Source organism: Fundulus heteroclitus, chromosome 17 (assembly GCF_011125445.2).
Source record: "Fundulus heteroclitus isolate FHET01 chromosome 17, MU-UCD_Fhet_4.1, whole genome shotgun sequence".
In the NCBI taxonomy this organism is placed as follows: Eukaryota; Metazoa; Chordata; class Actinopteri; order Cyprinodontiformes; family Fundulidae; genus Fundulus; species Fundulus heteroclitus.
In genome coordinates this window covers 16038244-16065795 of record NC_046377.1, presented here as the reverse complement: position 1 = coordinate 16065795, position 27552 = coordinate 16038244, and the positions used below count along the sequence as shown (strand labels likewise).

The following is a 27552-nucleotide window of genomic DNA, read 5'->3' as shown; positions in this document are numbered from 1 at the left end:
GATGAAAATGTTTTTTATGTGCAAACCTAAAAAGAAAATGTGAAGACAAAGGGAACGGGCATACAGGACCGAGGTCTCACCTGGGATAGGTTCCCTTTGGCCATGTGATAGGTCAGAAATCTGATCCAATAAAAGCATTCCTCGTCACCAGAAGTGGGAGGAGCCTCTCGGTAGTGATGCTGGTACTGGCGCACCACCTTACTGTGAAGACTCTGAAATGACAACATTCCTACACGTCATGATCTACAGCTGACAGCTCCTGTTGTGAACCGTGATCAGTCTCTGGTCTTCATATGGTCGTGTTAAGGCAGGGTTCCACTGGCTCGCAATGGCCACGCCCCCTGGCTCTGCCCACTTTGGAGTGTTTCGGGAGCAGTTCAGGAGGCAAAAGACCAAATATAAAGCTTTAAATGATAACTACGGTCCAAAATCTGGGCATAACAGCAGCGTTCTTTCGCTATACGAAGCTCAGACACCGGGGAAACCCTGGAACCTCCTTCGACTGAGAGGCCCGACGTTCTGCAAGCTAAACGGCTCGGCCTCTCTCCCAACACACAGATGTGAACAGAGCGGGTCAAACCGAAACATAGTTTTATTATTCCCAAACCATGAACCACGCCTGAAGGAAGAAAAAAAGAAAAAGGACGCTTCAGCTTTCTATACCCAGATGAGCTGTATCAGATCCATGGATTTATCGAGGCTTTCTCTCGGTTCATGGTGAACCTCTTAAGTTTAGAGTGTCCAGTGTTCATCCAGCTCATGCGGCTCTTTAAAACTGTTAACGTGTTCCCGCCTTGGCTGATAGGGAGGCTAAAGCAACGCCCAGGAGGCGTTTTCTCTTTTCCAGGCCAGTGCCAGTGGAACTGTGCCTTTTGAGGTTTTCAACATTTCAATTGTTGGTCTGACATTAAACTGAGGAAAGTCTTGTTGCCATTTTCCAAAATATCTGGCATGTTCTCCTTTCTGTCCCATTTTAAGACTGGCTAAAATAAATAGACCTGTGTTAGTCATCTACCTCAGGATATCACTAACTACCTATACGTAACACACCCTTACTTTCAGTTCTACAGGAATCAACTATTTGGAAACTTGAATAAAACAGATTATTTTTAGGATCTTTTACAGAGCATCATTATTTTTTTAGACATTAAAGTAGATCAGGAAAGAAGATTAAATTGTCTTCTGCTAATCTGAGTCATTTGGTGTCGACACATTTAAATGACAAAACAAAAGAGGACAAACCTCTATCTGCTCTCGGTTCTGCTCCACCAGGAAGTCCAGCTGGAGGTCATGCAGGTAGTACAGGTGGGGTTTACTGTTGCCGTCTACAAAGAGCAGAGATTTGTTGACGAACTCTTGGAGAATGTCCTCCACCTCCTCTGGCTCCAGATCCCACAGAACACACAGCACCTGCAGGAAAAGACGGCGGAGTCCTTCATTTTATCTTTTTTTAATGTAGGTCATGTAATATTATCCAAATTCTGGAAGGTTTCCAAACATTTTTGTTTCATTTCTGGTGTAACAATCGCCGTATTGTGAAAGAAGCTCAACCTGAACACGTGACAACACACACAAAGCCTCAGAAAAGTATTCTAACACCTTGACCTTTTCACGTTGTCGTTTAAAAATGACAAATTTTAATGCATTTTATTAGGATTTCCTGAAATAGACCAACTCCTAGCAGTTATTTGAGAGGGAAAACCCCACAAGATTTAGAGACTTTATGCAGAAATGGCATGAAGACTTTTAAAGTAAATCTTAAACATTTGCTCTACAATTTAAGGGTGTACTTCGACTAAACTAGTTATCCATGTCGCTTTTTCACTTGTATGTTATTGTTTTTAAAGACACAAACTATAACAAACAAAACAATGTTCACAGAACAGGTGTTCGGTTATCATTAATAGACATTTTGCTTGTTGCAACCTTATTATAAAAGAAATTTCTTCGATAATGTCTGTCCAGTTTTTAACAGTAAGGGTTCTTGTTTGTACCATTTGGGCATGATGGCTTTTTTTTGCTGCTGCTGCTGCCAACAAAATTTTAAATAGGTCAATATTTTTTTTTCTGAATCCCTGCTCCCATTTCATAACCAAAATATAATGTCCGTATTGTTCTTGAGGTGCTGCACCCCAATATCTTCCCAAAACTGGGACAAGTTGTGACACTGCCAGAAGACATGTGCATGACCCACATCCTGCTCTCCACACCGTCTCCAGCAGGGTTGGTGCAAGGACAGAGACGCCTTTTTTTATTAAATCTTTGGAGTAATAAAATATCTGACCAAATTTTTCCAACAGTAAGTTTTCCAATTCCTAAAGCTAGTAGTAGTTACCTGAGATTTACAAATACTGTCCCACATATCATTACTTATATCCTCCTGTAGTTCCTTCACCTGTTTGTCCCTGATATACAGCGTTGAGGTTTTCCTATTAACCATCAATCCTTTATATAATGTTGATACCACTTTACTACTTTTGTTTTTATATGCACCACTTAGTATTTGTTTAATTGCATTCATTCACCTGGGAGGTCTGGCCTCATCTTTTGTAAATGGTGCTTCCGTACCTGAAGGTACATGTAAAAATCGTGATATTCTAACTCAAACTCCCTCTGCAGAGTTTGCAAACTTGCAATTTGGTCTCTCTTGAGAAATTTATTTAGAATGCTTAATCCTTTATTTGCCCATTCCTTAAATTCAGAATTCATACTACCTGGTTTAAAATGTGGGTCACGGGCCAACCAGCTAAATGTGCCTCCAAGATTCGTCACTGGTTGTAGCCGCCTGACCCACCGCTAGGAACCGGATGCTAAAGCTGGCCCGCCTTCCACTGGATGACTTTGGTTTATGAGTCTCCTTTTGACTTGGTTCCTGCTCATTTATGCACTTTTCTGTGTTGAATTTAGCTAAAATAGGGATTAATTCCCCCCTGTTTAGTATATAATCAATTACATGCAGTGTTCGCTGTGAACTGAAAAGGGCGACATGAGCGTGATGCGTGGAAAAACCTTAGCGGGAATCTTGACGTCCTTCTCCAGCACAGTCAGGTCTTTGTAGAGCTCCCGGTGCTCGTCCGGTAAGACCTCGATGCTCGCGGCCATGGCCTGATCCAAGGCATCGTAGTCGTAGGACGACGACTTCCTGATGCGCTTGAACTGCTTCTGCTGCAGCTGCCGGAGGTAGTAACCCCAACGGTTGGGTTTGTCTTTGAGAAGAGCGCCGATCAGAGAAACCACCAGAGGAGAGCCTGGGAGGCGGCATGAAGCCAACAACGTGTGGATTAAAATCAGAAACATTAGATTTATACCTACAGGAACATCAAAGCTTTTTATTTTTCTTTGTAGTAACTGTAAAACAGGGTTAAGTCGGCCATCACCAGTTTACAGACCTTTGCATTCTCTGACGATGCTGCGGGCCTCCTCAGGTAGCCCGTTTTGATTCATTTTTGTGTACAGAGCCAGAATCTCCAGCGCCTTTTTATCATCCAGACCACTTTCTACTTCCACCTCATATTTGGGGCCTAAACATAGCACAAGAGCACAAGCACAAATAACACCAATTGCATGGACAAACAGCTCTTGTTATAATGTTATTATAACACCGTAATAATAATAATAATAATAATAATAATAATAATAATAATAATAATAATAATAATAATAATAATAAAAAACGACAAGTGTTCAGAAGAGATGACATACCGCTAACGGAATCAGCGAGGCTTCTATTTCTGGTGGTCAGAAGAATCCGGCAGTGAATATCAAACACTTTCAGCACGGAGCTCTCCCAGACGTCATCAAGGATGAGTAGAGATCTAGAAACAGCAACAAGCACAAGAAAAGTCAGCTAAAAATTAACTTACTCACTTTCCTTTTTACTGCAAACCGTCAGTGCCTTGCTATATCATCCTCAACTGTTTTACATTTAGCCTCATTTCGGCCGCCAAATTTATTTTACTTTATTGTCATTGTGATAGACAAACAAAGAAGAAGAAGTTGAGAGGGAAAATGAGATTTGGTAAAACTTGTGTGTGCAAAACTTTGCAGAACTGCCTTCAGATACACAGCTTTTGGGGGATTTCTCTTCCAACTTTGCACCATTATACACTAAATTTTATTTGCTTTCATTTGCTTAAGCTCAGCTTAAGCTCAGATAGGATGGAGAGCATCTGTTAACATGAGTTGTTTATAATACTACTAATAATACTAATGCTAACAATAATAATGGCCCACTCTAACATCAATATGATTTGATTTCATTCAAAGCAGTACATTTAGAGTTATTGTCCCGCTGGAAGGTGAACTTCTGCCCCAGATTGAACAGGTTTTCTTCCAGAAATTCCCCGTTTTTAGTTCCATCCATCTTCCAAATACCGCATAAGAAAAATGTATCCACAGCACGATGCTGCCACCTCCATGTGTGCAGAGTGATGCGGAGTGTGACTTTTCCACCATATGTATCAGGATAAACAGGCTGAACTCAAACACATGCCATGTTTATTCTGATTTTTTATTTGAGAAAACTTAAAAAAGCAAAATATTTATGAAAAAAAAACATCTATTTCCTCATGCTTCAAACAAATTACTGCTTGGTTTGGTAAATTACAAATAATGCCAGTAAAATGCGCTGCGGCTGGTTGTTGTAACGCGGCAAAAAGCAAAAAGAAATTCACAGCATGACAACATTTTCAAGAGTCTTTAAATAAATCATATTCATGTCTTTAAATTACACCAAGTTGAACCACTGTTGTTCGATAAAGTATGAAAAGGCTGCAAATTTAGGTAAAAATGTATTTCGATTTTTAATTGAAATAAATAAATATATGGGTGGTATGTAGCAACTCTTTGGTTTCTCCGGGGAAAAAAACGGGTCAAAATGTCACAACATTGTACAGCGATACACTTTAAAAACTTACCCAGCGGGCTTTTTTTCCCCAAACTTTTTTGATTGATTTATTTTTAATCAACTTTCCCATCCCTAACAGAGATGATCGCTCGATGCGGAGGAGCGCCTGGCTTACCTGGGATAGCGGCGCAGCATCAGGAAGCGCAGGCGCTCCTTTGCTTCGTCCAGAGAGGAGGCCGGTCGCTGGTGCGACGGGGAATCAAGGCTCTGCTCCAGACGGAAACACAACGACTGGATCTTCACCAGAAGGTCTGCTTTGTCCAGCTGACCGATGGAGAGCCAGTGAACCCCGTTGGGAAAGCATTCTGTGGGCAGTGTGAAGATCAAGAGTTTATGGGACTACAACTCCAGTCTTCCATTAGCCAATCTTGCCAGACGTGCGTCTGGGGTTCATGTTTCACCTTCGATGAGTGAATGGTCTCTGACGGCCTCGGCGGCGAGCACGGACTTGCCTGACCCGGCCATTCCAAAGACCGTAACCCAGCCGCCGGTATCCTTCTGGAGCAAATAGAGCTTCTTCCTGACCTGATTCACCAACTCTGGTCTGCTGACAAACACCACGGGCCTCTGTGGGACTCCGCCTTCACTCAGCATAATCTGGACTGTTGAGTAAACCAAAAATGAGTTGATAGAAAGCGTCCCGATTTAGAACGCTGTGCTGGAACATTAAGCGAGTCGCTAGCAGAGCACATGACTGCTAACGCACTCTCAAACACCTACACACTGAAAGCATGACCTTTCACACCTCCACTCTTTCAACCCACACCTCCCCGCTTCTCACCGTGAGATATGGAGCTCTCAGAAGAGCTCTTTTGTCCGTCGAACGAGACATCCGGCAGGTCTACATACAGCAGTTTGGCCAGATCGTCGTACGTCTCTTTAACCAGCGCGTTGTAGAAAGAAATGAAGCAGTTGTTGTTTTTCCTCAGCACGAGCTCGATCAGGGCTGCAGCTTGGTCTTTCCTGGTGCCCTGCAGACAGAAATGACAAACAACTGGAGGGTTGGGCTAGTAAATCATGGGACCTTATTGGCCCATTAGTAACCGTACTGACACTTATCAACCTTGAAAGCCGTAATAGGGTGAGGGGTTCTGGTATAGAAGGTTGGGCGGCGCGCGGCTTTGGTGGGGGATGCACCTCTAGGCTCATGGGGTGAGCTCTGATTGGCCTTGCTCGTTTGGACTGTGTAGACCCCATCTTTAGTAGGGGCTGGTGTGTGGACCGGGTTTGCCCAGTTTGCCCACCACCACCCACCCTATACACATCCTGATGACCACCTCCCGGGTCTGGGGACTCGATGCCCCTGTGAACTATCAGTTCCTGGACCTGGGAGTATAGGATGTGTGTGGTGAGTGAGTGCGAGTGTGTGCGCAGCGTCTTTTCTCGTGTTTTCTCGTGTGTAGTTATGAACGTTTGCAAGTGGGGGCATGTGAATGTGTACCTGGTTTTCTGTTTGTCAGATTGGGTATGCAACACCACTCATCCCAGCAGATGAGCTCCTTTAGCAGTAAGGCTCCTCGTACCCAGATGCACCACTGAGCGCCACAGGAAATCATTCCTGCCTGTGGCCATCAATCTCTACAACGCCTCCCTCAGTTATCCTAACACCCCCCTTTCTGTAACTGTCATTTATGCATTCTCTGCACTATTCTTGCACAAGTCACCATCACTTCACTGGGATTCCAAAGGGAAGTGATATGACTATTGTGATATGGTAATACCTTGTGTGGAATGTTGTAAATATATATATATAACAATGTGTGTATTCTGGAGCATGTAACAAAAGTAATTTCCCCCTGGGATCATTAAAGTGTTTCCCTCTCGTATTCCACCCCGTACTGCTGCAGAGTAGGCTTCAGGCCTTGGCTGAGTCTGAGTCTGGGCTGAGTCTTCAGGAAACAAGAGAACTAGTATGTAGTGGGGGGAGTGGGCTAGCGATCTGAGAGGGTTCCGGGTGCCCGGTTCGATGCCGGCGGACTGCCACTGTGGGTCCCTCAGCAAGACCCTTGACCCCAGATTGCTCCCTGGGTGCTTTAATAGCTGCTCAGTGCTCCCTTAAGGATGGGTTAAATGCAGAGGACAAATTTCGTCGGAATGTACAATTGTAATGACAAATAAAGATTTCTTTCTTTTTTAATAAGTACGTGGGACTTCTCAGGATCTGCTTACTGGATTTTTCTCACTTATTCAAAACAAGATTTTCAGATACTGTCTATCTGTTGCTGCTAATCTTTGCCTGACAAGTTTTCTCTTGTCTTCTGCTAGTCCAGTTTCTATTTTTGTCTAATTACACAATACAAGAAGTGCACAGACATTTTTTTTTTTTGGAAGAAAAGCAAAGGAGAAAGGAGTTAAAAAAAACTACAGATCAAAAGCAAAGAAAAGACTACAAGAAAGTCTGGCATGTTTTACACTAATTGTAAAAAAAAATTACTGCTGATTTTTTTTTTTTGGCTCACCTGAACCCTGACCTTCTCCTCCTCCTGCACTGTCATCACACCATCACTGATCATGTGGTCCATCAGGTACTGGGGCTTGATGTCCTGCTCCAGTTTGTGGCGCTGGCGCAGCAGATTGCTCCGGGCCCGCTCCTCCAGGGCCATCTTCGCCGAGGTCCCAGAACATTCAGCACCTGAGGATTTCATAGTGAAAACGTACAGAGGCTTAACTAAACAGTCTCGGGGCTTTTCTCAAACCTACATACCACTTCACATCGCTTCTGATCCCCGAGTTCAAACAATTGCTAGATTTGTTCAGTCTTTTAACATTTCTGGACCCTTTTAAATTATTAGAATCTGTTTAAAAAGGCTTCAGAGAAATCCACATTTATGCCAGCAGCTTTATCTAGCAATGAAAATGGGGAAAAGAAAAAAAAAAAACAGGCCTACAGTACCACAGATCCTCCACTATACGTAATTAGTGTTATGAGCGTCTCTCCCACATAAATATAAATTGTTCCACATCAAAAGTGAACCTAAATATGTAAAGCGTGAAATTTAAAATTATTAATTCAAATTTATTCTATGGGTCTGTTGGAAATATCCATTATTTTCTCTTTGTTGATTCATTCATCTCTTATGTAAAGCGTTTTTTCTTTTAAATATCCACTGAGGGAAGGTCAGATTTTTATAAATTATTATGTACAGGGTGATGCTACTGAAGTAATAGACGAAATAAGTCTTTTTACACATATTTGCTAGAGCTGTTAAACCTGTCCAGGTCTGAATCTGATTTATATACCAACTTTGACGTAAACTTAAAATCTAAAAAAATGAAATCAATGAATTTATTTTTGGTAAACTTAAAAGGGAAGCTCTTATAGTATAGGTTAATGTTGCAAAGAACCCTCTTTTGTTGTTTTCATTGAATTATGTATTTGCTGTGCTTTGTACATTTTAGCACCTGTCTAGATAAAAAAAAATGGTTTTAAACAGTCTTAAATCATATTCTAATTATGAGAAATCGGAATTTTGGGTTTGCACTAATTGCAGGGCACAAGCACCACAATTAGCCAAAAATAATTGCTGGAAAATATATAATTCTGTGTGTTACAAATCTATGTGAACACATTGGTTTCGCTTCTTACATTGGAGCTGTAAAAGTTACCTGTTTGCATTTGTACAATTTTTTTTAAACGAAACTCAGAATATTACATTTTACAAATACTAATTGAAGATGAAATTACCAGCAGATTAATCAATCGTGAAAGTAACTGATATCTATAGCAGTAGTGAGACAGAAAATGATGTGGACAAAGTTTCACCTCAGACCTGAGCGGACAGATTCACTGAAACAAAAAGGGGAACGGGAAGCTACAAAAAGCGAAACTATGACAGCGTGACAGCTGTTCCTAGAATAATTTAAAAGCAAAATCAGGGAGTTTTGAAGAAAACGAACCTCATTGCGTCTATAGCTTACTTTTAAAAGTCCTTAAAAGTCAAAGGGTTAATGCGAAACTAAAATATAAAGCAGAACACAAAAAAATAAAGCCCACCATTCTAAGTTTGCCGGCACAGAACACCTGGTTTACTCTGACCCGTTTAAAGATAGGTCCTGACAAGTTCACAGTCTGAACAGAAACAAAGAAAGTGGCAGATAACAAGAACTCACCACAATATCCAGCGAATAAACGTGGAGCTATTTGAAGAAAAGTGGTCGTTAAAGTTGAGTCGCGATTTAAAAGACCCGTAAAGCAAGAAAATAATGCTTATTTGTCTTTTGACGTGATAATACACGCCCAATATGAAATGTGAGCTTCCTTCCGGATTCGCAACAAAAACAACTACGCCAGTGTGAAAAAAAGAACCAATCACATGCAGATAATTGTACCACGTGAGCAATGAGCTCAGGAATGAACGAATCTGTAACCGGGCAAAGTGGTGCTGCGTTCAGGTACTTTACCGGTGTCGTAAATATGTTTTTAGCTAGTATATTTTAATACATTTCATGCTAATAACAACGCAGAACTATCCTTATGACTGAAGATAATATTTAAGAAGTGCAGCAGTTTAATCTTTATGATGCGGTACACAGTTATATTTGGCTTCTGTGACAAATGCATAAAAGTATATATATCTTGACTTTTTTTTATTGTTTTGCTCTTGCAACTAATTTTGTAATAATTTCGTGCCTTTCGGTTGTTTTTCAAATCAAAGTTTCATCAAACTAGGCGTGTTAAATATAAGACCACAGAAATTAGTTGAAGCATTGGAGCCTATGTGCCTTGACAGCTGAACCTTCCTGACTGCACTTGAACTTAGCTGGTCTTGCCTGGTGACAGGTACGGATATGTTTATTGCGTTGTAAACGTTATTGGTCAATTCTGCACGCTGAGAGAAAAGCTCTTCACAAGATTAAATGGTTCATCCTATTTATTCATATCCTATTTAGAATTGTTGCTTGGAGGTAAAGCTTAATCTAAAGGCAGTCCTTCTAGTTTATTATTTTGATCATTGGAAACATAATCACTGAGGTGAAATTGAAGAATTAGCGGAGAGCAATCCTTGTTTATCATTTCATCCACTCTGTCAAGGTATTAGTGCCAGGGACAGGGGAAAAAAAAAAAAAAAAACAGAGCCACAGTATTTATGCTGCCACTGTCATGTCATCTCAAACCTTATCTTGGCCCCTCTAAAAATCATTTTGGTCACTGTGGCAAAATAACTCCATTTTTGTCTCAGCCATCCACAAAAAAAAAACAAAAAACGGTTCTCCAGAATAAATGTGTTGTAAAATGTGTTTTAAAATCATCATCTACACTTGGTTTATTTGGTATCAACAAAACACTTTTTATTCAAGTTTTATTATATTAACTGTGCTACATGGAAAAATAACATCAACCTTCCACGTTTTCTTGTAAACTGCGTTTCCTTGTGCATATTAAGGTATGCTGGAAATCTTTGAGCATTAACTCCCCCGACAAGTTCAGCACCTTTTTCTCCCTCAATTTGTTCAAACAAACAAACAAACGAGCCCAACAAATACTGAAAAACACACAGAAATGAGCATCTTTAGGTGTGCAGCGACACAAAGACCTATACAAACAAGAAGCCCTCCACTGGCAAATGTGTTAACGGAACAAGTCAAAAACACAACATGTGGCAAACATAAGAACTTCTACAACAAGCTACTCATGCAAACAAGTAGCGCAAACCCATATATGGTTCAAACAACAGAAATCAGAGTGCTGACATATAAAAGTCAGCGTTGAATGTGGCACTTACTATGTACAGTACAATTTTACTAGAACTTAAATATACTGCTTTGTTGCACTTGTTTCAGTAATAAAATCCTCGTATATGGAAGGAATCTGTAAAACTTCTCTGAAAATATACGCATTTTCCGTATTGCTTTATAAAGGTTTGCTATGTGCCCTTTGTTGACTTATTTACAGCCTGCAAGCGATTAACTTGGGTGTCAGAATAAAATACTGTAACAGTTTGGGTTCTGAAAATGAATGTTCACGGATCGAAACCTTAAAAATGTTGATCTGTAACATAACTATTTTGTAATTTTGATCTCATATTTGAGCTATTGTTGTAACATAGTCAGTAGGTCGAACATTTTTTCCTCCTCATCTACTCAGGTTCCCTTCATGCCTGACCAAACAACAACAACAACAAAAAACCTCTTTCTGTTACTCAGGAGAGACGTGGCAGTTCGGCGCTTGTTCCTGATGGACCGGCCGTGGTGGGCTGCTACCAAACAGCAGCTTCTTGAAGATGTCCATATAGAAAGGTCCGTAGACAGCCCAGTTGTAGTTGATCAGAGAGATGAACGTTTTCCCAATCAGTACCAGTTCGGGCTTGATGGCAGTCAGGCCGGCAGGAACCTGCTCCAGTTTGGTCTGGGTTTTGGGTTCGGAGAGGAGCGCCGTGAAGTACTGCTGCACGCGGTCCTCTGCGGAAAAGGACATGAGAAGGTTAGAACATCCTTTGGAGAGTTCGCCACGTGTGGCTCTGGAGGTTTTTCAATGCAAAAACGCGTTGCTTTTCCAGGCTTCGTTTTCTATAGATGTCTGTCCTTCCAAATCATTCTTTGAAGTCAGAAACGAACGGTCAAGGCAAAGATGTACACAGTTCTCAGACTCTTAATCTGGGACTAGCAGCAACCCCCAACAGTATGGACAAATGGACATTTGGGTATATGGATGGACGGATGCAGGGATGGACAAACGAACAAATGAGTGATGGTTTGACAGATAGATCGATAGAAAGATGGAGAACAGGACTGATGGATTGATACCACAGCTATAGCAGGGGTCTGCAGCAGCCTGAGGCGTTAAAACAGCAAATCAGTCAAAAGAATGAAAGTCAAAAGAATGACACTAAAAGCAGTATTTTTATTATTAAATTGGAAACTTTTTTTTTTTACATCATTTTCCACAAAATATCAAAATCCCATACAGTAACATGTATCCATCGTCTTTGTGCAAAAGTTCTAATTTTTTCCAAAAACTCTAAATTGAAATAAAATGATAGTCCTTAAAAATGCCAAATAAATTTCTAATAGTAGATATTGGGGAAAAAAAAAAGTCGCAGCTCTAAACAGGTTTTATTTAGCCAGACTGCAGCCAAAGTGACTCTTTGGATCAGACCCCTGCTCTAGAAAATGAAATGGGAAATAAAGTCGGGAGAAACAAATAGCCTTCCATGATCCTTCAAATCGGAAAATGCTTCAATCAAAATCCAGACTGTGAAGGAGTGCTGATCTTCGTCGGTTTTGAATAAAAACCCTACTATGCTTTTTCTTCCTAACTAAAGGAAAGACTAAAGACACCAACAGCCCTCTGCAGCCATGTTGGTTCACTGTTCCTTACCAACAAGAGTGCGGATGGGGTTGTCCTTCTGGGTGAGGCTGCAGATCTGTCCTCTAAGTGAGGCCTGCAGCTCTGGGCTCAGTGGGGGGTAGTTCCTCTCAGTCAAAGACTTGTTGAGCTCACTGCAAATCTGAGCACTGACGCCCTCTAGTGTTTCTTCCAGGTTAAAGTCCCTATTAAAAAAATAGTAATTCTCTTTATTATTTGAGAGAAAGAGAGAGAGAACAAAAAATAAAGTGAAGAACCCACATATCCGCATACATTGGTTTTTGTGCAGGGAGCAAAGTAGGACGAACTGGCGGCCTGTGCATCCCCTGTAGCAGCACGGTGATCATCCTCTTCAAGCGGTCAGAGAGCGATGAGATCCCCTGGAGCGGCCCCCCGACGGTGCTGTTCACAATGAGCAGCACCTCGTTCACTATCTGACACGCCTTGAGCTGCTGCTGAATATCTTCCAGACGGCTTTCGTCCATCACCCAGGTCTAAAAACGACAGGAGGCAGCACAGGAGTGCGAGCGACTCGAGTTCAGATGCACCTCTGACACGTTCGGACCACGTTTTAATTTTTACACAATAAGAGATAGACCATAAAATATTGGGAAGCTACACACATCAGATTACCTCAGGCACTAGAGTCTCAGAAAAGTCCCCCCATGTGAGAAAACGCAGGCAGGCCGTGTTAAAGATTTGGATGGGACCAGGAAGGGCGCGCAGTCCTTTGCCCGCCTCGTCAGGTTTTCCCGGAGGGACGGTGGGCGGCAGCAGCTCCTCCAGCGCTGACTCGATCCAGGAGGTGGTCCGCTTTAAAGCAGCTGAAAACCGATCAGCGTTTCCGTTACAACTTTGTGACCGTATACCGGGGAAAATGTTCTCTGTTTTTTGTTTGTTTTACTCACTGGGTGAAAAACAAAGCAGCTGGACTTGTTTTCCGTAGTTGAAGACGTTTCGCTTCCTCTCCAGGAAGCGAAACGTCTTCCACTACGGAAAACAAGTCCAGCTGCTTTGTTTTTTACTTTTTTTTTTTGGAATGACCATGACCTGGATGACTGAGAATCTTCACCAGCATACTCACTGGGTGTTTTGTCGAGGATTTTCTGAAACGTTTCCCTCTCGTATTCCACGCCGTACTGCTGCAGAGTAGGCTTCAGGCCTTGGATTGTACTGTTGATGATGTCTACATTCATCAGGTTTAGAACACGGAATACCTCCCTGTTCGAGCAGAAGAAAGGCTGAAATTAAATTGGGTTTTACAAACCAGGCAAACGTCACGATTTATCCGACTTAAACGCATAAAACCAAAGGGTTTTTACTTACTTGAGTAGTGGAACTATGTTATCTGTGCTTTCTTGCAGCTTCCTGATCTCTTCATCCCTAATGGGAGCACAGAGCTTGCCCATGGTGGCGATGATGTAGGAGGCAAGCCCCTGGATGTCCACGGCATTGTTTTCAGCCTGCTGACGAATCAGGTCCAGGTCCAGCACCTCCATGATCTGGGTCCGCATCCGATTGGCGCCCGGATTCAGGAAAGACAGCAACATCTGTCGGGTGAAGCCAAAACATTTAACTCAAGTGTCATTGTATGCTGACGAAATGTTTTTGTTTTTTTTTCAACCTCAAAGAGACACAAAGCAGACGAGGTTGGCACCAAAAATGGTTTTGTTTCGATGAAATGTGAAGAGGCTGTCAACATTCAATCGCGTACGAACCTCTCTGATCTCCTCTAATAATTTAATGGCGTGCCGATATTCAGGCGGGTCGTCGTTCAGCTCGGCCTCCAGGATGTCCCAATACGCCTTGTGGACGTTGTCTTTCACTGTTTTCCATAAACTGCAGATGAAAAGACAATTTACAACGCAGAACACAGCGAATGAGACACACTGCAGCAGTTCTGAGGAGATTTTAGCCCTCCTCTTTCTGTAGTTCATTGCTGCCATGACCCAGTTTGTCTGGTGGTTGAATTAGAGATAAAATTCTTAACTGCCTGAATGAATTGTGGGAGACCGTCTGCAAGATCTGGACTCAGTTGCACGAGTCCAGAGAAGGGCCAGACGAGTCGTCACAGATCCCTCCCAACCAGGCAATGCACCGTTTGCCGCTCTCCCATCGGGGAAGCATTTCAGGAATATCAAAACCACTACAGGCAGACTCAGAAACAGCTCCTTGGCTAAAGCTGTAAGAGCTATGCTTTATTCTCTATTAAAAAAAAGAACCCTGTACTCATCGTTTTCTGTTTGTTGTGTGTATCCTGAGCCGGAGGAGGTCCTGCAAAAACATTCACCACGGTAACGCGCAGCGACAATAAAAGCTTCTTGAAGGCTCCAGACGTTCCTGTTCATTGCCACGCTGTAAAGCTTCTTTGGAGGAAGACGCTTTCTCCTGGCAACCCTTTTCAACGCGTCATACTCGTCAAGTATTTTTATGAAGGTCCTGACAGGAATGTTACATTTAATAACCTAAATGAGGCCTGTAGAGTCTGAGGAGAAGCTCTCTGGTTCTTAACTACTTTAAGCATCATCATTTGCTGACTCTGGGGTGATTTGGATGGTTGTTCACTGTTGGAATTGTACATTACTCAAATATTTTTAAATATAACATATACGGACATTGGTCCTCAAGGAAGCTGACCTAGGTTTGATTTACCGTATGTCTGACCCCCCCTTAACCCTCTTTAATGTCAGCCTACCGTATGGAAAACAAGCCGCTATGGGTAAGGGGCAACAATTGGTTCTCTAAGGCCACTGACGATGTATTTCCATCATGGAATTGGGTTAAAATCTAGTCTGAATAGTTTCAATATAAAATCAAATTTTTAATCACAGCATAAAACTGAAAGTACAGAACTGCTCATCGAAGACACTACGAAGTTCCTGCCGCACATGCACACTTTCATGGTTGAAGGTTAGTACCTGTTCGCTGGTTCTTGGATTACTTCGACATGGAGACCATAACTGGCAATGTCATGTGCAAGTTTTAGATCGTGAAGGTCTCTTGCAGTCTCCATGACTTCGTCGAGTGAAAGTGTTTTGGGTGGACTTGCTGTGGGAAGAACAAACGTGATCTTTAAAGCTGCGTGACGACAATCGAAAAAAAAGGTTATTCGCTGACACGGTTACAAACAATAACACCGACAAACGTCCTCATGACTAACAGGAGGGTGTGCAGTGCTTGCTGGAGCCGTCGCTGTTGAAGCTGCTGCGGGAGCAATCTGGGTCACTGGCGAGCGACGACTCCGCGTCGCTTCCGTGGTCCTCGCTTCGTGATGTGGAGGTGGATTGCTCGTCATCGTTTAGAGGCATCCTGGCTGGCAGCTGCGCTATAGAGACATTTGTAAAACAAATTATCTAGCAAACGTGTCCATTCTGGCTGAACATTTGCATTTCTCGTCACGACTACAAGTTTTCACGTACACATTTTTCAGTAGATCGTTTAATGGGACAGACCAACATACAGCAACGGAAAATTTTGAACAGAATTGAAGTCATACTTGGTTCTGGAACATATTCCAATTCAAATACAATCTGAACATGTGGCACACACTTTATTAATATTTAGAATTTACCCAAAAGCTAGAATAATTTACTCACTGTGTGTGCAAAGTAGGGCTGTGCATAAAAAAAAATCGATATAAAAGATTAATATTGATGTTTTTAAAAACGACTTGATATCAATATTCTGGCTTTCAAAATCTTTATACCTCCCAACCTTTAGGGGGCATTATTACAGCGCACCATTACCGTTCACAGTGAGGAAGGGCAAGTGAGACGAATTTTGTTTTTGTGATCGGTTAAATGCTATAAACCACTTTATCTTCTTGTTAATATATCAGTGTTTAATAAATCGAATATAATATTTCGCTGGCTTTGTTGATTGACTGACTGAGCATTAATTTCAAAGTAATAAATATTTATATTGGAGTCGAATCAAGCTGAGCTATGTATCGAGAATCGTATCGCTTCGGCTCATCCTAGATGATACCCAGCTCTAGTGCAAACTGCAAAGCTGGTAAAAATCCTCAACAGACAGAGAAAGGAGGGGGGAATGAAAAGCACGCCACACTTTTTAGATTTTGTGTTGTTTGCTTCCATGCCACAATAATGCACTACTCTATGTTGGTCTACCACATGAAATTCCAAGAAAGTACAATCAAAAGTGTTGTTATATGGTGATGGAATGTAGAAAAAAAAAAAAAATCAGAACAAACCTATTGGCTGAGTTATGAACTGCCCTTAGTTCCAAATACGATAGAGAACAGTGTACTTTTCATTGCCAGGGCTATGGCTGCAACAAAAACAACAGCTGGCAGGCTAGTTACCATGGAGAAAGAGATAGCTATCGCCTCAGTTGCAGAGGGTTTGAACAGCACATCTTATTATCCTGTGAAATGATAGGCTTGATCGCTTAGTTTTAACACAAGCTCGAAAACAAAGCATTTAAAAGAGTCGACTCTGAGGCAAAAGTTGGCAAAAGAGTCCCAGCAGCCGCGGTCCAGTTACACCTGACCATGTGCCGGCTGTTCTGCACGGAGTTTATTGCAAATATGATCTCCCCCGGGAGGCCGAGCTGGTGCTTTAATATTAGCTGAGACAAACAGCACTGTACGGGCAGCGGGGAACCTCGGGTAGCTTCTCTTCCTGCTCTCCGTTATCTGCAGCCGAAAGTCAATACATGCTCAGCTCTTGCAGTTTAAAGATAGCTCAAGGGGTGAGGATGTAAGAGAGGGGGTGGGGGTGGGGGTGGGGGGGGGGGGGTGGAAGACTAAATTCTGGAAATGATCATCAGCTAGAATGGACAGCAAGGTCAAAGTAAAGCAGCACACATGTTTTTTAAAGGTGATCTGAGGGGATTGAGTGGAGAGAGATAATTAGGGATTAGGCCTCGTCTGCTGCTTCATGATAAAAATCCCTTCTGTAAGCATAAATAACATCTCAGGTCGGAATAATGCAAAACTTCCGTTAAAAGCCAACATGGCTTTTTCAATATGCAGACATCTTTATCAATTACGGTCATAACAGCTTATAACAACAGACACATTTGGACAAACAAAAGGACCAAATGTTTGTGATAGACGAGGAAGATCCTTTATTTGTTTTTCAGTGGGGAAATTCAGAGAACCAAATGTGTAAATAAGTAATATAATTATTTACGAGTTAGGAATTATATAGAATTATTCTAGTATTTATTCAATTATTTCATATAGTGTGGTTATGGCAATAAACATCTGATTGGTCAGCGTGCACAGTCGCTCAGCCGCAGACCAATCATCTTGTGTATCGTAGCGTTAGCCCCGCCTACCGACTACAGCAAATATGCTGCAACAAGGGACTGTAAATAAGTACTGAAATGATCATGCATGAATTTCTTAAATGGTGCACATTTTAATGGCGTCTGAATCACTTTGAAGCTGTTAATAGCTACAGATCGTTTTATCTATTTAAATATATTTGTTTTCTTTTTTGGTCGGATGTTGTTTAAAAAAACGCATTTCCTGACATACTCGCGTATTTGATTGCAGCAGCTTAGGTGCTCCGTTGGATATAAAATAAAATACGATAACGAAAGGACTCCCTGAAGGTCCAAATATTACCGCAGTACAATGTAAACAATGCGTGGGAGAAGGACGGCAGAGAACATCCTGTCATTGGCTGCTGGTGGCTGTCACTCTGCCTGCCGTGGAAAAAACCCCTTTGGCTGAACAGTTTAGCACATGGATAAAAGCAACAACAACAACGCGTTAGAAGTGAGCACGCGTGATCGGAGCTACTGACCTCGTGCACATCTGTGACCGAGCATTGGATTTTAATTCGTGATATTTAGATTGTGTGCACACAGACTGAAGGCATTCCCGTTCATCTCGACAAGAGAGCGACTTGGTTGTCACAACTCCACAATGTTGTTTACGTCAAACTGCGTTTCTTGTGTTGTGAAGCACGCGCGAGCTGCGTTTGCTTTGTCACAACAGCTAAAAGTCTCGCGCCAGGTCGACTTTAACTCGAAGGTTGTACTGTACTTTTTCACCCCACCGCGCTCGAAAAGGAAGCGACATTCGACGTTAAAAGTCAACGTCGTCAAGAAAACAACCAACCAATCACAGGCAGTCGCAAACCATGAAGTATGCTTCTCAAGAAACGACATTTACCTCACAGATATCTGCACAAAAGAAGTCTGACACCACAGCCTTGACACCGTCGACTTGTACTCTTAACTGCCAGCCGTTTAAAGGTCCCAGGCTGAGGCTCGGACTTCAGGACAAACGGATGAAACCATTTTACACACCGTGGTGTTGAACTGCTAAACAAGCTAGTACGGAATATATTGTCATTATTTCAAATAAATTCATACATTTACCCAGTATAATAGATGTTGAATCCCATATAAATTATTAAAAGGCACAAAGGAAGGTTCAAGATGGATAATATTCTTTATGTCATCGATGTTATGTAAAATGGTATGATCCAGTCTGCCTTACAACCAAGGTTGTACGGCAAACTTTTGTAACATTTAATCAAACACACCATTTTTTTTACGACTTTTTAACAAAACAACGACTGATACAAGTATTAATGGCCAGAAAAAATAGTTGTCTTTAAATATTTTTTTATTAAAAAGCCATAAGGATTTCTTAATTTTTGTCCAATCACAAGTGATACATTCGACAATTGTTTTGGATTTATCATATTTCTCTGCTGTTCTCTGCATGTCTCCAAAAACACATGGCTCAATTAAAAACCATGTGCCCTTACATATTTTTAAAAGCTGTATTATAGTTTTTATGTTTCTGATTCTTTTTACGCAGAAAAAGGACACATAAAATTTGTTAAGGTTATATATGGAGGATGGTCTAAACAAGTCATTGGTGCTATCCTTTTTCATATCTAAAGAAGGGGTTTATTCTTTGCTCAGTGTTTTTTTTTTTATTAATATTTGCATTTTTCGCTATGTAAATTTTTTTTGCTTTGTTTAGATCAAGTTTTACTTTGCATTTCAGGAAGTAAACATGTGAGACATGCCTGTCTCATTAGTACTTGCACTTCTAACTGTTTTCCCATGCTGTTAAATAATAATACTATTTTTAGAACTACATTAAGATACATTGCAGTGGATTTTCTAAAATGTTGGACTGTGCCACAGTGAAGTTTGGACATGTCAAGAAGGTCATTGCCTACCATAATGTTATGAACAGCAGGTCTTGGCATCGTAATTGACCTTTAGATTTTTAATCTTTATTTGGTTATCAGATTAATTCCCACTTTTATCATTGTATAACTGCAATATGATTCCTCCATATTCCTCCGCACCTGGCACTTATTTATTAGGCCGTGGTCTAAGAAAACATTTGCATCAAAAATAATGTACATAGAGTGATGTCAGAACTGGCATTCGTCTGGCTCAGCATTTCAGCATTTCAGTTCCTCCATGATTAATCCCTTGGCTAAGCTCTTCCTTCTGCACCATTTTATCATGTTTATTCAATGAATTAAGAATTCTTTTTTTCCCTGTTTTCAAAAAACAAGTGAATGCTTTACTTTGCCTCCAATGCAATTTTGCTCTGGTCATTGAGCAATATTACTCACAAGAACCACAATAGATCCATAATTCTGATCTTAACAAAAATACATTTCAGATAGAAGAGAGATTCATTCAATTGTCCTTTTAGAAAATGCAGATATTACTTTGCCAAGTACAAATTACTTAACATTGCTCATGTGAATTGAGCTTTCAGGTTCACATTAAATAAATAAAAAATATTTCTGTATTAAATGAACATTCCATGTCTCTGAATTATATTGAGAATATCACACTTTAGATGGCTGAAATGTATTCTTTACAAGTAATTTTTTTAATTCAATCTATGTTCACTGGTCTCAAATTACTTTTGCTAGATTTTTATGATTACGTAGGTGTGTAAGTTATTACCTTTTTAACTAGGGTAATAATATGAATACAGGATAGCCATATTTCACTGGTCTCCTTTTTACTTTGAACTTTATTTTAACCTCGTCATCTAAAATATTTCACAAATCCACACTGTTCGGTCTAGATATTAAGAATTTACTCCTTTATTAAGGTAATTTTTTACCAGAACGACTCGCGTGCCGAAGATTGGATCCAACTGTTATATGATATGTTTGCCTGCCATACAGTCAAGTAGGCCGTCTTTTGTTTACGGATGTGGCTTTCCCTCAGCGTGTATGCGGGAAGAGTAATGTTTCATCTGACCTGTTGGGGGCAGCAGTGTGTACACTGTACACCTACCGAAAGAAGAGGAGGAGGAAGAAGAAGATGGTCGCATGATGGCGGTCGATTTGACTCCTCGGTTTCGAAGGTTGAACAGCCAAGCAAGATATTTCAGAGAAAATACACCCCATGGTAATTTTTTACGTGTTAAATTTAAGTAAACACATTCTTATTATTTTGAACTCATTATAACATATTATAAAGGGTTGCTCCTGTCAGTTTTAGTTTACAGATTGCGGTGTTGTTTTTGCATTGCGAGCACTCAGAGCTGTAGTTATTTTTTTTTTTACCGTGCAGAGAAAGTTCCTATTTTACAGCATTTCTCCGTAAATATTAACTGTAAACGTTCAGATCACGAAACTTGAATTTGTTGTTTCAAAATGCGATTAGTTATTGCACCATCCATCTTCTTTTGAGCCGACTTGTCCCTCCCGAAGAACAACATCGGCAGTTTTACTTCAGGCATACCATCTTGCATAAAGGCCAAAATCCACCCTTGACCTGGAATGTTTCGTGTTTGGGAGCAGAACAGCAGCTAGCCCTGATTCTTCTGTTAGAAGTCTTCACGTGGTCTTCGACTCAAATTTTACATTTGTCAAACAAATAAACAATGTGGTTAGGAAGAGCTCCACATCATACCAACAATTAAATCCCTTCAGTGGCTCCCTGTTCGGTCTGGGGTTGAGCTTGAAACGTGTAATGCTTGTTCTTAGAGCTCCTAATAGTTTGGCTCCACTGTATTTGTGTGATCTTTTAACTGTTTGGTAAATCAGCCCCTGTTGGAAGAGCCTATGTCTAAATATTAGCTCCGTGGTGATCGATCGTTTTCTGTGGCAGCTCCTAGACTTTGTAATAAACTCCAGACTAAATTAACACTTATTCCTGACCTGGCCCTACTCAAGTCTTAAAACATCTATTTATTATGGGTTTTAATACCAAGTAGTGTGACAGTTTTTACACCTATATTTCTTTTGTTGTATGTCTGAAAACGTTATGCTCCACTTTGTATCGGTCTGTAAAATACAATGCAAATAAACAAAATCCTGTTTGTAGTTGAAAAAGTAAAATGTTAAAGGGTTTTGGACCCCCCCCCCCCCCATTCCCCTTGTCGTTCAGAAACCTAATTGTTTTCTTATAGGGATAGATTAGATTAGATTTAGATTCAACTGCATTGTCATTACACAGGTACAGGTACAAGGCAACGAAATGCAGTTTAGGTCTAACCAGAAGTGCAATAGCAGCAAGTGCAAGATAAGCAATGGTTCCATAAGTACAGGACATGGGTTTTTACTGAATAAATATAGAGATGAATACTATTATAAACAGAATTTTACTGATAGATTTTGTCCTATGAGTATAATATATAGATAACTAGTATTGTGAACAAAATTTACAGCTGGATATGTACCGAATATAATATACAGGTGGGTATTACTATAAACAGAGGATAATAACCAACATTCCAGGGACACCAACTATCTAGGATATATTACCCTATTTGAACAGCCAGATTTAATCTTCATCTTGGAATTCATAAGTGGTTAACAATATATAATTCAATTCCTTAAAAAATGTGCTTGACTCCCGTTCTCCCTGCAGATTTCTCCAGGCCTTTCGGGGCCACTCAGCTGTGGCAAAACATCATCCGCGCCCTGCGGACTCAGGTGGAGGTGCGGCGCCACAGGAAGCACCTCCGCGTTCACGCCGAGTGCTTCAGCGGCTCGGACGCCGTGGACACGGTCCTCAGCTACTTGATGCAGAACGTCGTGTTCAGCACGAGCGAGGTGTCTCGCCTCAAAGCCGCTCGCCTCTGCCAGGCTCTGATGGAGGCCAAGGTGTTCGAGCCTGTGGGCACGAAGCTGTTCTGCAGAGACAAGGAGGCGGCCTTCGAGGACAGCGGCGGCAGCCTTTACCGCTTTCTGGAAGAGAAGACCATAAACGGCGCGGGCGTGAAGGAGGACAGCAGCGATGCAGAAAACATGCTGCTGGAAGAGCACGAGCCAAAGAGGAAGAAGCTCTCAAGGTGGGCTTATTATTATTATTATTATTTTTTTTTTTTTTCTTTTTCTGTGACATGATCATCCTATTTGAGACTATGTTAGGTGCTAGGTCATGAAAGTCATATTAATTCGGGGCTTTTAATGTTTCTGTTTGATCTGTTTCAACCATTTAGCTTTTGATTTTAGGTGAAGTTCAAGAATTTGCAGACCTTTCTCCATCTTCATCGTTCAAAGTACTAACACTAGCGCAGTAGCTTTAACTATTAAAAAAATACATGCGTTGGAGATTTTCCACGTGTCCAAACATCACCATCTGTCACAAACAGCCGCCTTCTTATTATAGGAGAATGGTTTGGATTTTAAGGAGCATACAACCACTGTTTCTGGTGAAAAGGCCAGACGTCTTCTGAGTGAAAGGTTTTATGGTCGGAGGAAACAAATGTTGAGCTATTTGGCCACAAATAACAAAATTGTTATGCTTTCAAAACCTAAGAACACGGTTTAAACTGTCAAGCATTTGTAGCGGCCACATCATGCTGAGGGTGTTTTTCTGCCATTAGTACTGGTGCATTCCTGAATGTCCCCTTAAATCAACAGCTAGACGGTTGAAACTTAGACACAACTCTGTTCCGACAGGACTGCGATCATAAACCCAAATCAAAACGGTTCCTTTTAATGGCCGAACTGCTGTGATCTAAGCCCTGTTCAAAATAAATGGACCTCGTTTAAAAGTCGACTCATTAAACCGACCGATAAATTAGCTCTGCCAATTCTACCCAGAAGAGAGGTCACATATTCTGCTGAATGGCTGTCAGAATGTTGTTCGTGGCTCAAAAACACTTGTGACCAAGCGGCAATTTGCTAAAGGCCATTCGTTCAGATATCAGTGCGCCTGTATGCTCAAATTCAAACTTGTACGACCAGTACGTGTTTTCAACATAACCTGAAGTTACATATCGTATTATCCTTCCACTCTTCTTGTCATGTAGGCTTAATGAAATCAGGACCATCTCCAACCCTCTGGCTGTGGAGCCATCAGACAGGAGAGTGGAACGGCTTTTCAGGACCATCAACCTGCAAACCTCCTTTTCTCCGGTGCGGAACGTAGCGTCCACGGCTTCTAGCTTCCTGTCCAAAGCTGGTAATGAGAAACGGATCTGCCGGGATCTAGTTCTGGGATGTAGGCGGTATCACGGTTTTGATATCTACCACCTTTTCCACTTTCTGTCCTCCCCCAGTGGTGGATGAGGTTTGGAAGCAGCAGACACTGCTGCAGCTGCTGCTGATCATAGAGCTGCCGCTGCTGGACTGCGTACTCGCCTCTCCTGAAAGGGTTCGGCCCAGAGCCTGCAGGGCTCCGCTGGCCAACTACGACCTGATCATCTCCAACACCTGCCTGGACAGAGACCTGCCTGACGCGCTCAGCCTGCTGCAGTCAGTACATCGTAAAAACGCGTAAACGGGGGACGCTTGTGAATGTGTGTTGGTTCTGTTACCGGTTTTTCTCTCCCCGCCCTCTTCTCAGACTGGATTCATGGCTGTCAGCGGCCGCAGACTGCCTGGAGCTGTTTCCAGACCAGCTGATCGTGGTCACAGGGGAGCATCTCAGCCAACATAACGGGAGCGATGCAGAGCAGACGGCCAACCAGAAGAGACTGCTGTTTGACACTATTTCCAAGTACTACAACGCCCAGGAGAAAACGGCGCTGATTTCAAGACGCTACCTGGATGTACACGTGGCTGTTCTAAATTTACTGGGTAAGATCAGGAAAACGGGTCTGCGGACGTAGGGCCGGCGGGAAGATATGCGGCTTTAAGATGTGGCCTCTGAAGGCTTTTGTGGGTTTCCAGATGCCGGGAAGACGCAGGATGCCATCAGAGCGTCTCAGCTGTGTTTGCGGCTGCTGGAGACGAGCGCGAGGGATGAACTGAGGAGACTGCTGGCCTTCATGGCTGAGGCGGCTCAGCCGGGCGCCTGCCGGCTGCAGAAGCAGGTAAGGCAAGGCAAATTTATTTATATAGCACAATTCAGTACAAAGACAATGCAAAGTGCTTTACATGATTAAAATATAGCAAAATAAAACAGAATAAAAGCAAGTAGGAATAAAATATAGATAGAAAATAGAACATAAAAGTGGTGATTCAGTTAACTAGAACAGTTGAAGGCAATTTTAAACAAATGTGTTTTTAATCTTGATTTAAAGGAACTAAGGTTTTCCACATCTTTACAGTTTTCTGGAAGTTTGTTCCAGATAACTGGAGCATAGGAACTAAATGCTTCTTCTCCATGTTTGGTTCTGGTTCTAGGTATGCAGAGCAGGCTGGAGCCAGAAGACCTGAGTGGTCTGGATGGTTGATACACTGATAACAAGTCTGTGATGTATTTAGGTGCTAAGCCATTCAGGGATTTATAGACTAACAGAAGTATTTTAAAGTCTATTCTCTGAGCTACAGGGAGCCAGTGTAAGGACTTTAGAACTGGGGTTATGTGCTCTACTTTCTTAGGTAGCACAGGTCCCTCTCCTCCCGGCTGAGTTTCCTCTGTATTTGTGGTTTTGTGAGAATATTTTTCTCTTAGTAACTGTAAATGGTGATCAAATGCTTATCGGTGGGCTTTGGGTGTTCTGTTTTTACCTTCAGGTGGATAACAGGAGTTTGGTCTGCCGCACGTTTCAGAGAGCTCTTGTCCAGAGTCACGAACTCACTCGGCCCCAGAGCGAAACTCTGGTACTGTTTCTCATGGACCATCATGCTGAACTCTTTAAGGTACGTTCCTGTCACGGCTGTCTGCTCTTTTTAAGTTTTGATTCTTAATCCTTCTTTAGCTCATAGCTTTTCTGCTCCCCTATAGAAACGGAAAAACAGCTACCAATCTAGAGAGTCTCATACCCCGCAAAATAGTTCACATTTTTCACATAACAACTAAACACCTCAATTAATTTTCTTTATAAATACTTTATGCCACATATCAATGCAAAGAAGTGCATAATTTGAAAGTTTGAGTAAAATGATATGTGATTTTAAATAAAGTTAAAAGTTTTTTTTTTGTGGTCAGTTGTTGTCCTTCATGGAGGTGGTCTTTAAAGAAAAACGTGCTATAATTTTCCTCTCGCCTCACTGCTAAGCACTGTTCTATGTTGGTCTGTAGACTTAAAAAAAACAAATAACACATTAACGTTTGGGGATTTGGTGAAAAGTGAAAAGGTTTAATACTCAAAAATGTCTGTAAATGACTGCGTTCAAAGCATTTTCTTTTATTTTCTCTACTCCTGCCCTAAAAGACTCCCGCGACCCTTATTGAAGCGGTAAGAAGAACATTAAGGACTTTGCAGCAGGGGAAGGACCCTGACTCGGTTGCTAGTAAGTTAAACTTGCATAAAGCTGTAATAAGTCATCTAGAACAACAACTTGTGAACTGTGTGAATATGTCTTTGGATGTTGTAAGAAGCTCAGCATGTGAACAAAACTGCATTTGATGTTGCTGAAGAGACACGGTTCCAATATATAGACAAGTGATATCTTGAACTGCAGAAAGCAGTTTAATAGTTTATCTTTATGACCACTTGGGGGCGCTGTTGCTCCAACCCAAACTCAAAAGTCATTTAAATGTACAGTGAATAAATGTGTTCCCCCTGTGTTGCAGCCTTCACTTTCTGCCAGCGTGTAACCCCGCAGGAGTACGAAGATCAGCGGGAGGCCACCACTCTGGAAAGCCTCAGACAGCTCCTCCGAGACATTTCAGCCAACAAGAGGATGGCTGCCAAGGAGAAGAGGAAGCTACTCAAGGAGTTTGAAAAACATCACCCCGTGGTCTTCCTCCAGCATTTGTCTAGCTCTTTCTAAAACCTAGCACTGGTGTGAGGTCCAATAGCAATAACATGAATGCAAACATCTGATGTCTGGTGTAAAGAAAGGAAAATATTCTCAGCTAAACCTAAGAAGAAGTTAATTATAAATATTTAAAATTTAAATTGGCTTTTATGGTTGTGATTTGGCTTTTATTTTGTAGTTATGCTAATGATGGTGAAATGGACATGGTTAGGACCTTCTGTTAAAATAAAAACCCCAGATTCTTACCGTGCACCTCTGTACGGTGCACTTTTATAAAGCATTTATATTTTCACATATATGTTGAGAAAGAACATTTCTGTTGGGGATCTTGTGGTTTTGCATCAAAAGGAGGAAGAATAGGACTGCACACGTCAATGAAGTTTGTGGTATTATTTTTTTGTTTAAGAATTTTACATTAATTTTAAATGAAATGAAAGGGTAGATCAATGTGTTAGAAGGATTGTGACTCAGGGTAACATTTCAAATTCTAACTATAGGACATTTAGTACTACTAGCTCAAATGTTTGTAAGTTATAATTTCAAACACTACTTGAACTGATAGAAAATGTAATGTGTGTTATGACTTGGTTATAATTGTAGGCTACTAATTTAACTTCTGGTGAGATGTGACAATTGAGTTGTCATTTGCCAACACTAAAATCAGAACAGAATGCACTTTACGATGTTGAAGCATGTACCAGTACATGTAATAAAAGCTGTTCTCTCAAATAAGGTTGTATTTTATTTTATTTTAAAAAATCTGTTAAATTGTGAGTCTCATATTCTTTTAGAATTTTGCCACATAGAGTTACATTGTCAATTTATTTTTAGAAGGGTTTTATGTGATGAGATTATAAGTGTGGAAAATAATGCTTCCCTCCAGTTTATATTTTATTTGTTAAACAAATTGGAAACCCTACAAACCACGTCACATGTCCAAGCTATTTTTTGTTGGTTTATCAGATAAAATGCAAGGCACTGAATTATAACATTTCAAAACTTTCTTCAGCTTGACACAAATCACAAATAATATAATGGATATTTTAATTGTTTTTTAATGTGCTGTGAAAACTGAAAAAGGTTACAGAATTCAAAATATCTATAAAGTCGGGTCTTAGGTTTTCTGCCAGTGACATTTAAGCTAACTATTTTTATTTTATCTATTTGTTTTTTGAAGACTAACGCTGACTAATGCGGAAAAAGGTTTTAAAAACTGTGACGTAGGGTCACCTGACGCGACTGGCAAAACAACCCGGAAGTAA

General features: G+C 41.1%; 3 protein-coding genes across 4 annotated transcripts in view; 1 reads left to right on the top strand and 2 right to left on the bottom strand.

Annotated features, from left to right (window-relative positions):
* apaf1 (apoptotic peptidase activating factor 1) overlaps positions 1 to 9197 on the bottom strand; it is a 55450-nt gene extending 46253 nt beyond the window's left edge. The window contains exons 1-10 of the mRNA XM_012869749.3: positions 9017 to 9197; positions 7366 to 7538; positions 5688 to 5877; positions 5308 to 5508; positions 5022 to 5211; positions 3703 to 3815; positions 3390 to 3521; positions 3010 to 3248; positions 1243 to 1410; positions 81 to 212 (exon numbers count right to left, since the gene is read on the bottom strand). Coding sequence (XP_012725203.2) covers positions 81 to 212; positions 1243 to 1410; positions 3010 to 3248; positions 3390 to 3521; positions 3703 to 3815; positions 5022 to 5211; positions 5308 to 5508; positions 5688 to 5877; positions 7366 to 7509 — 1509 coding nt within the window. The 5' untranslated portion in view covers positions 7510 to 7538; positions 9017 to 9197. The remainder of the gene's footprint in view (positions 1 to 80; positions 213 to 1242; positions 1411 to 3009; positions 3249 to 3389; positions 3522 to 3702; positions 3816 to 5021; positions 5212 to 5307; positions 5509 to 5687; positions 5878 to 7365; positions 7539 to 9016) is intronic.
* A 972-nt stretch (positions 9198 to 10169) lies between these two features.
* tcp11l2 (t-complex 11, testis-specific-like 2) lies at positions 10170 to 18469 on the bottom strand. Of its 2 annotated transcripts, none has more exons than XM_021320108.2 (10): positions 18361 to 18469; positions 15373 to 15537; positions 15131 to 15260; positions 13931 to 14051; positions 13539 to 13762; positions 13297 to 13433; positions 12846 to 13036; positions 12486 to 12706; positions 12225 to 12397; positions 10170 to 11305 (listed from the first exon to the last, which is right to left on the bottom strand). In XM_021320108.2, exons 2-10 carry the CDS (start codon positions 15518 to 15520, stop codon positions 11043 to 11045), a joined length of 1608 nt encoding a protein of 535 aa, XP_021175783.2. In that variant the 5' UTR covers positions 15521 to 15537; positions 18361 to 18469; the 3' UTR covers positions 10170 to 11042. The 2 variants fall into 2 exon arrangements, with proteins under 2 accessions (XP_021175783.2, XP_012725205.2); XM_012869751.3 differs by having other exon boundaries at positions 15373 to 15532; positions 18361 to 18463.
* A 1752-nt stretch (positions 18470 to 20221) lies between these two features.
* depdc4 (DEP domain containing 4) lies at positions 20222 to 27019 on the top strand. The gene is made up of 9 exons (XM_012869761.3): positions 20222 to 20591; positions 22059 to 22482; positions 23449 to 23600; positions 23698 to 23893; positions 23985 to 24217; positions 24311 to 24453; positions 25100 to 25225; positions 25741 to 25819; positions 26103 to 27019. The coding sequence occupies exons 1-9, from the start codon at positions 20513 to 20515 to the stop codon at positions 26300 to 26302; spliced, it is 1632 nt and encodes a 543-aa protein (XP_012725215.2). The 5' UTR covers positions 20222 to 20512; the 3' UTR covers positions 26303 to 27019.
* Positions 27020 to 27552: the final 533 nt, after the last annotated feature.

Excerpts from the sequence above, each read along its gene's own strand:
- tcp11l2 (XM_021320108.2), bottom strand. The coding sequence starts at position 15,520 with ATGCCTCTAAACGATGACGAGCAATCCACCTCCACATCACGAAGCGAG. Across the intron at positions 15,261-15,372 it reads CAAGCACTGCACACCCTCCT|CAAGTCCACCCAAAACACTT; the intron begins GTTAGTCATGAG and ends TTCTTCCCACAG. Across the intron at positions 14,052-15,130 it reads ATCCAAGAACCAGCGAACAG|TTTATGGAAAACAGTGAAAG; the intron begins GTACTAACCTTC and ends TTTCATCTGCAG.
- depdc4 (XM_012869761.3), top strand. The coding sequence starts at position 20,513 with ATGATGGCGGTCGATTTGACTCCTCGGTTTCGAAGGTTGAACAGCCAA. Across the intron at positions 24,454-25,099 it reads CCTGCCGGCTGCAGAAGCAG|GTGGATAACAGGAGTTTGGT; the intron begins GTAAGGCAAGGC and ends TTTTACCTTCAG. Across the intron at positions 25,226-25,740 it reads ATCATGCTGAACTCTTTAAG|ACTCCCGCGACCCTTATTGA; the intron begins GTACGTTCCTGT and ends CTGCCCTAAAAG.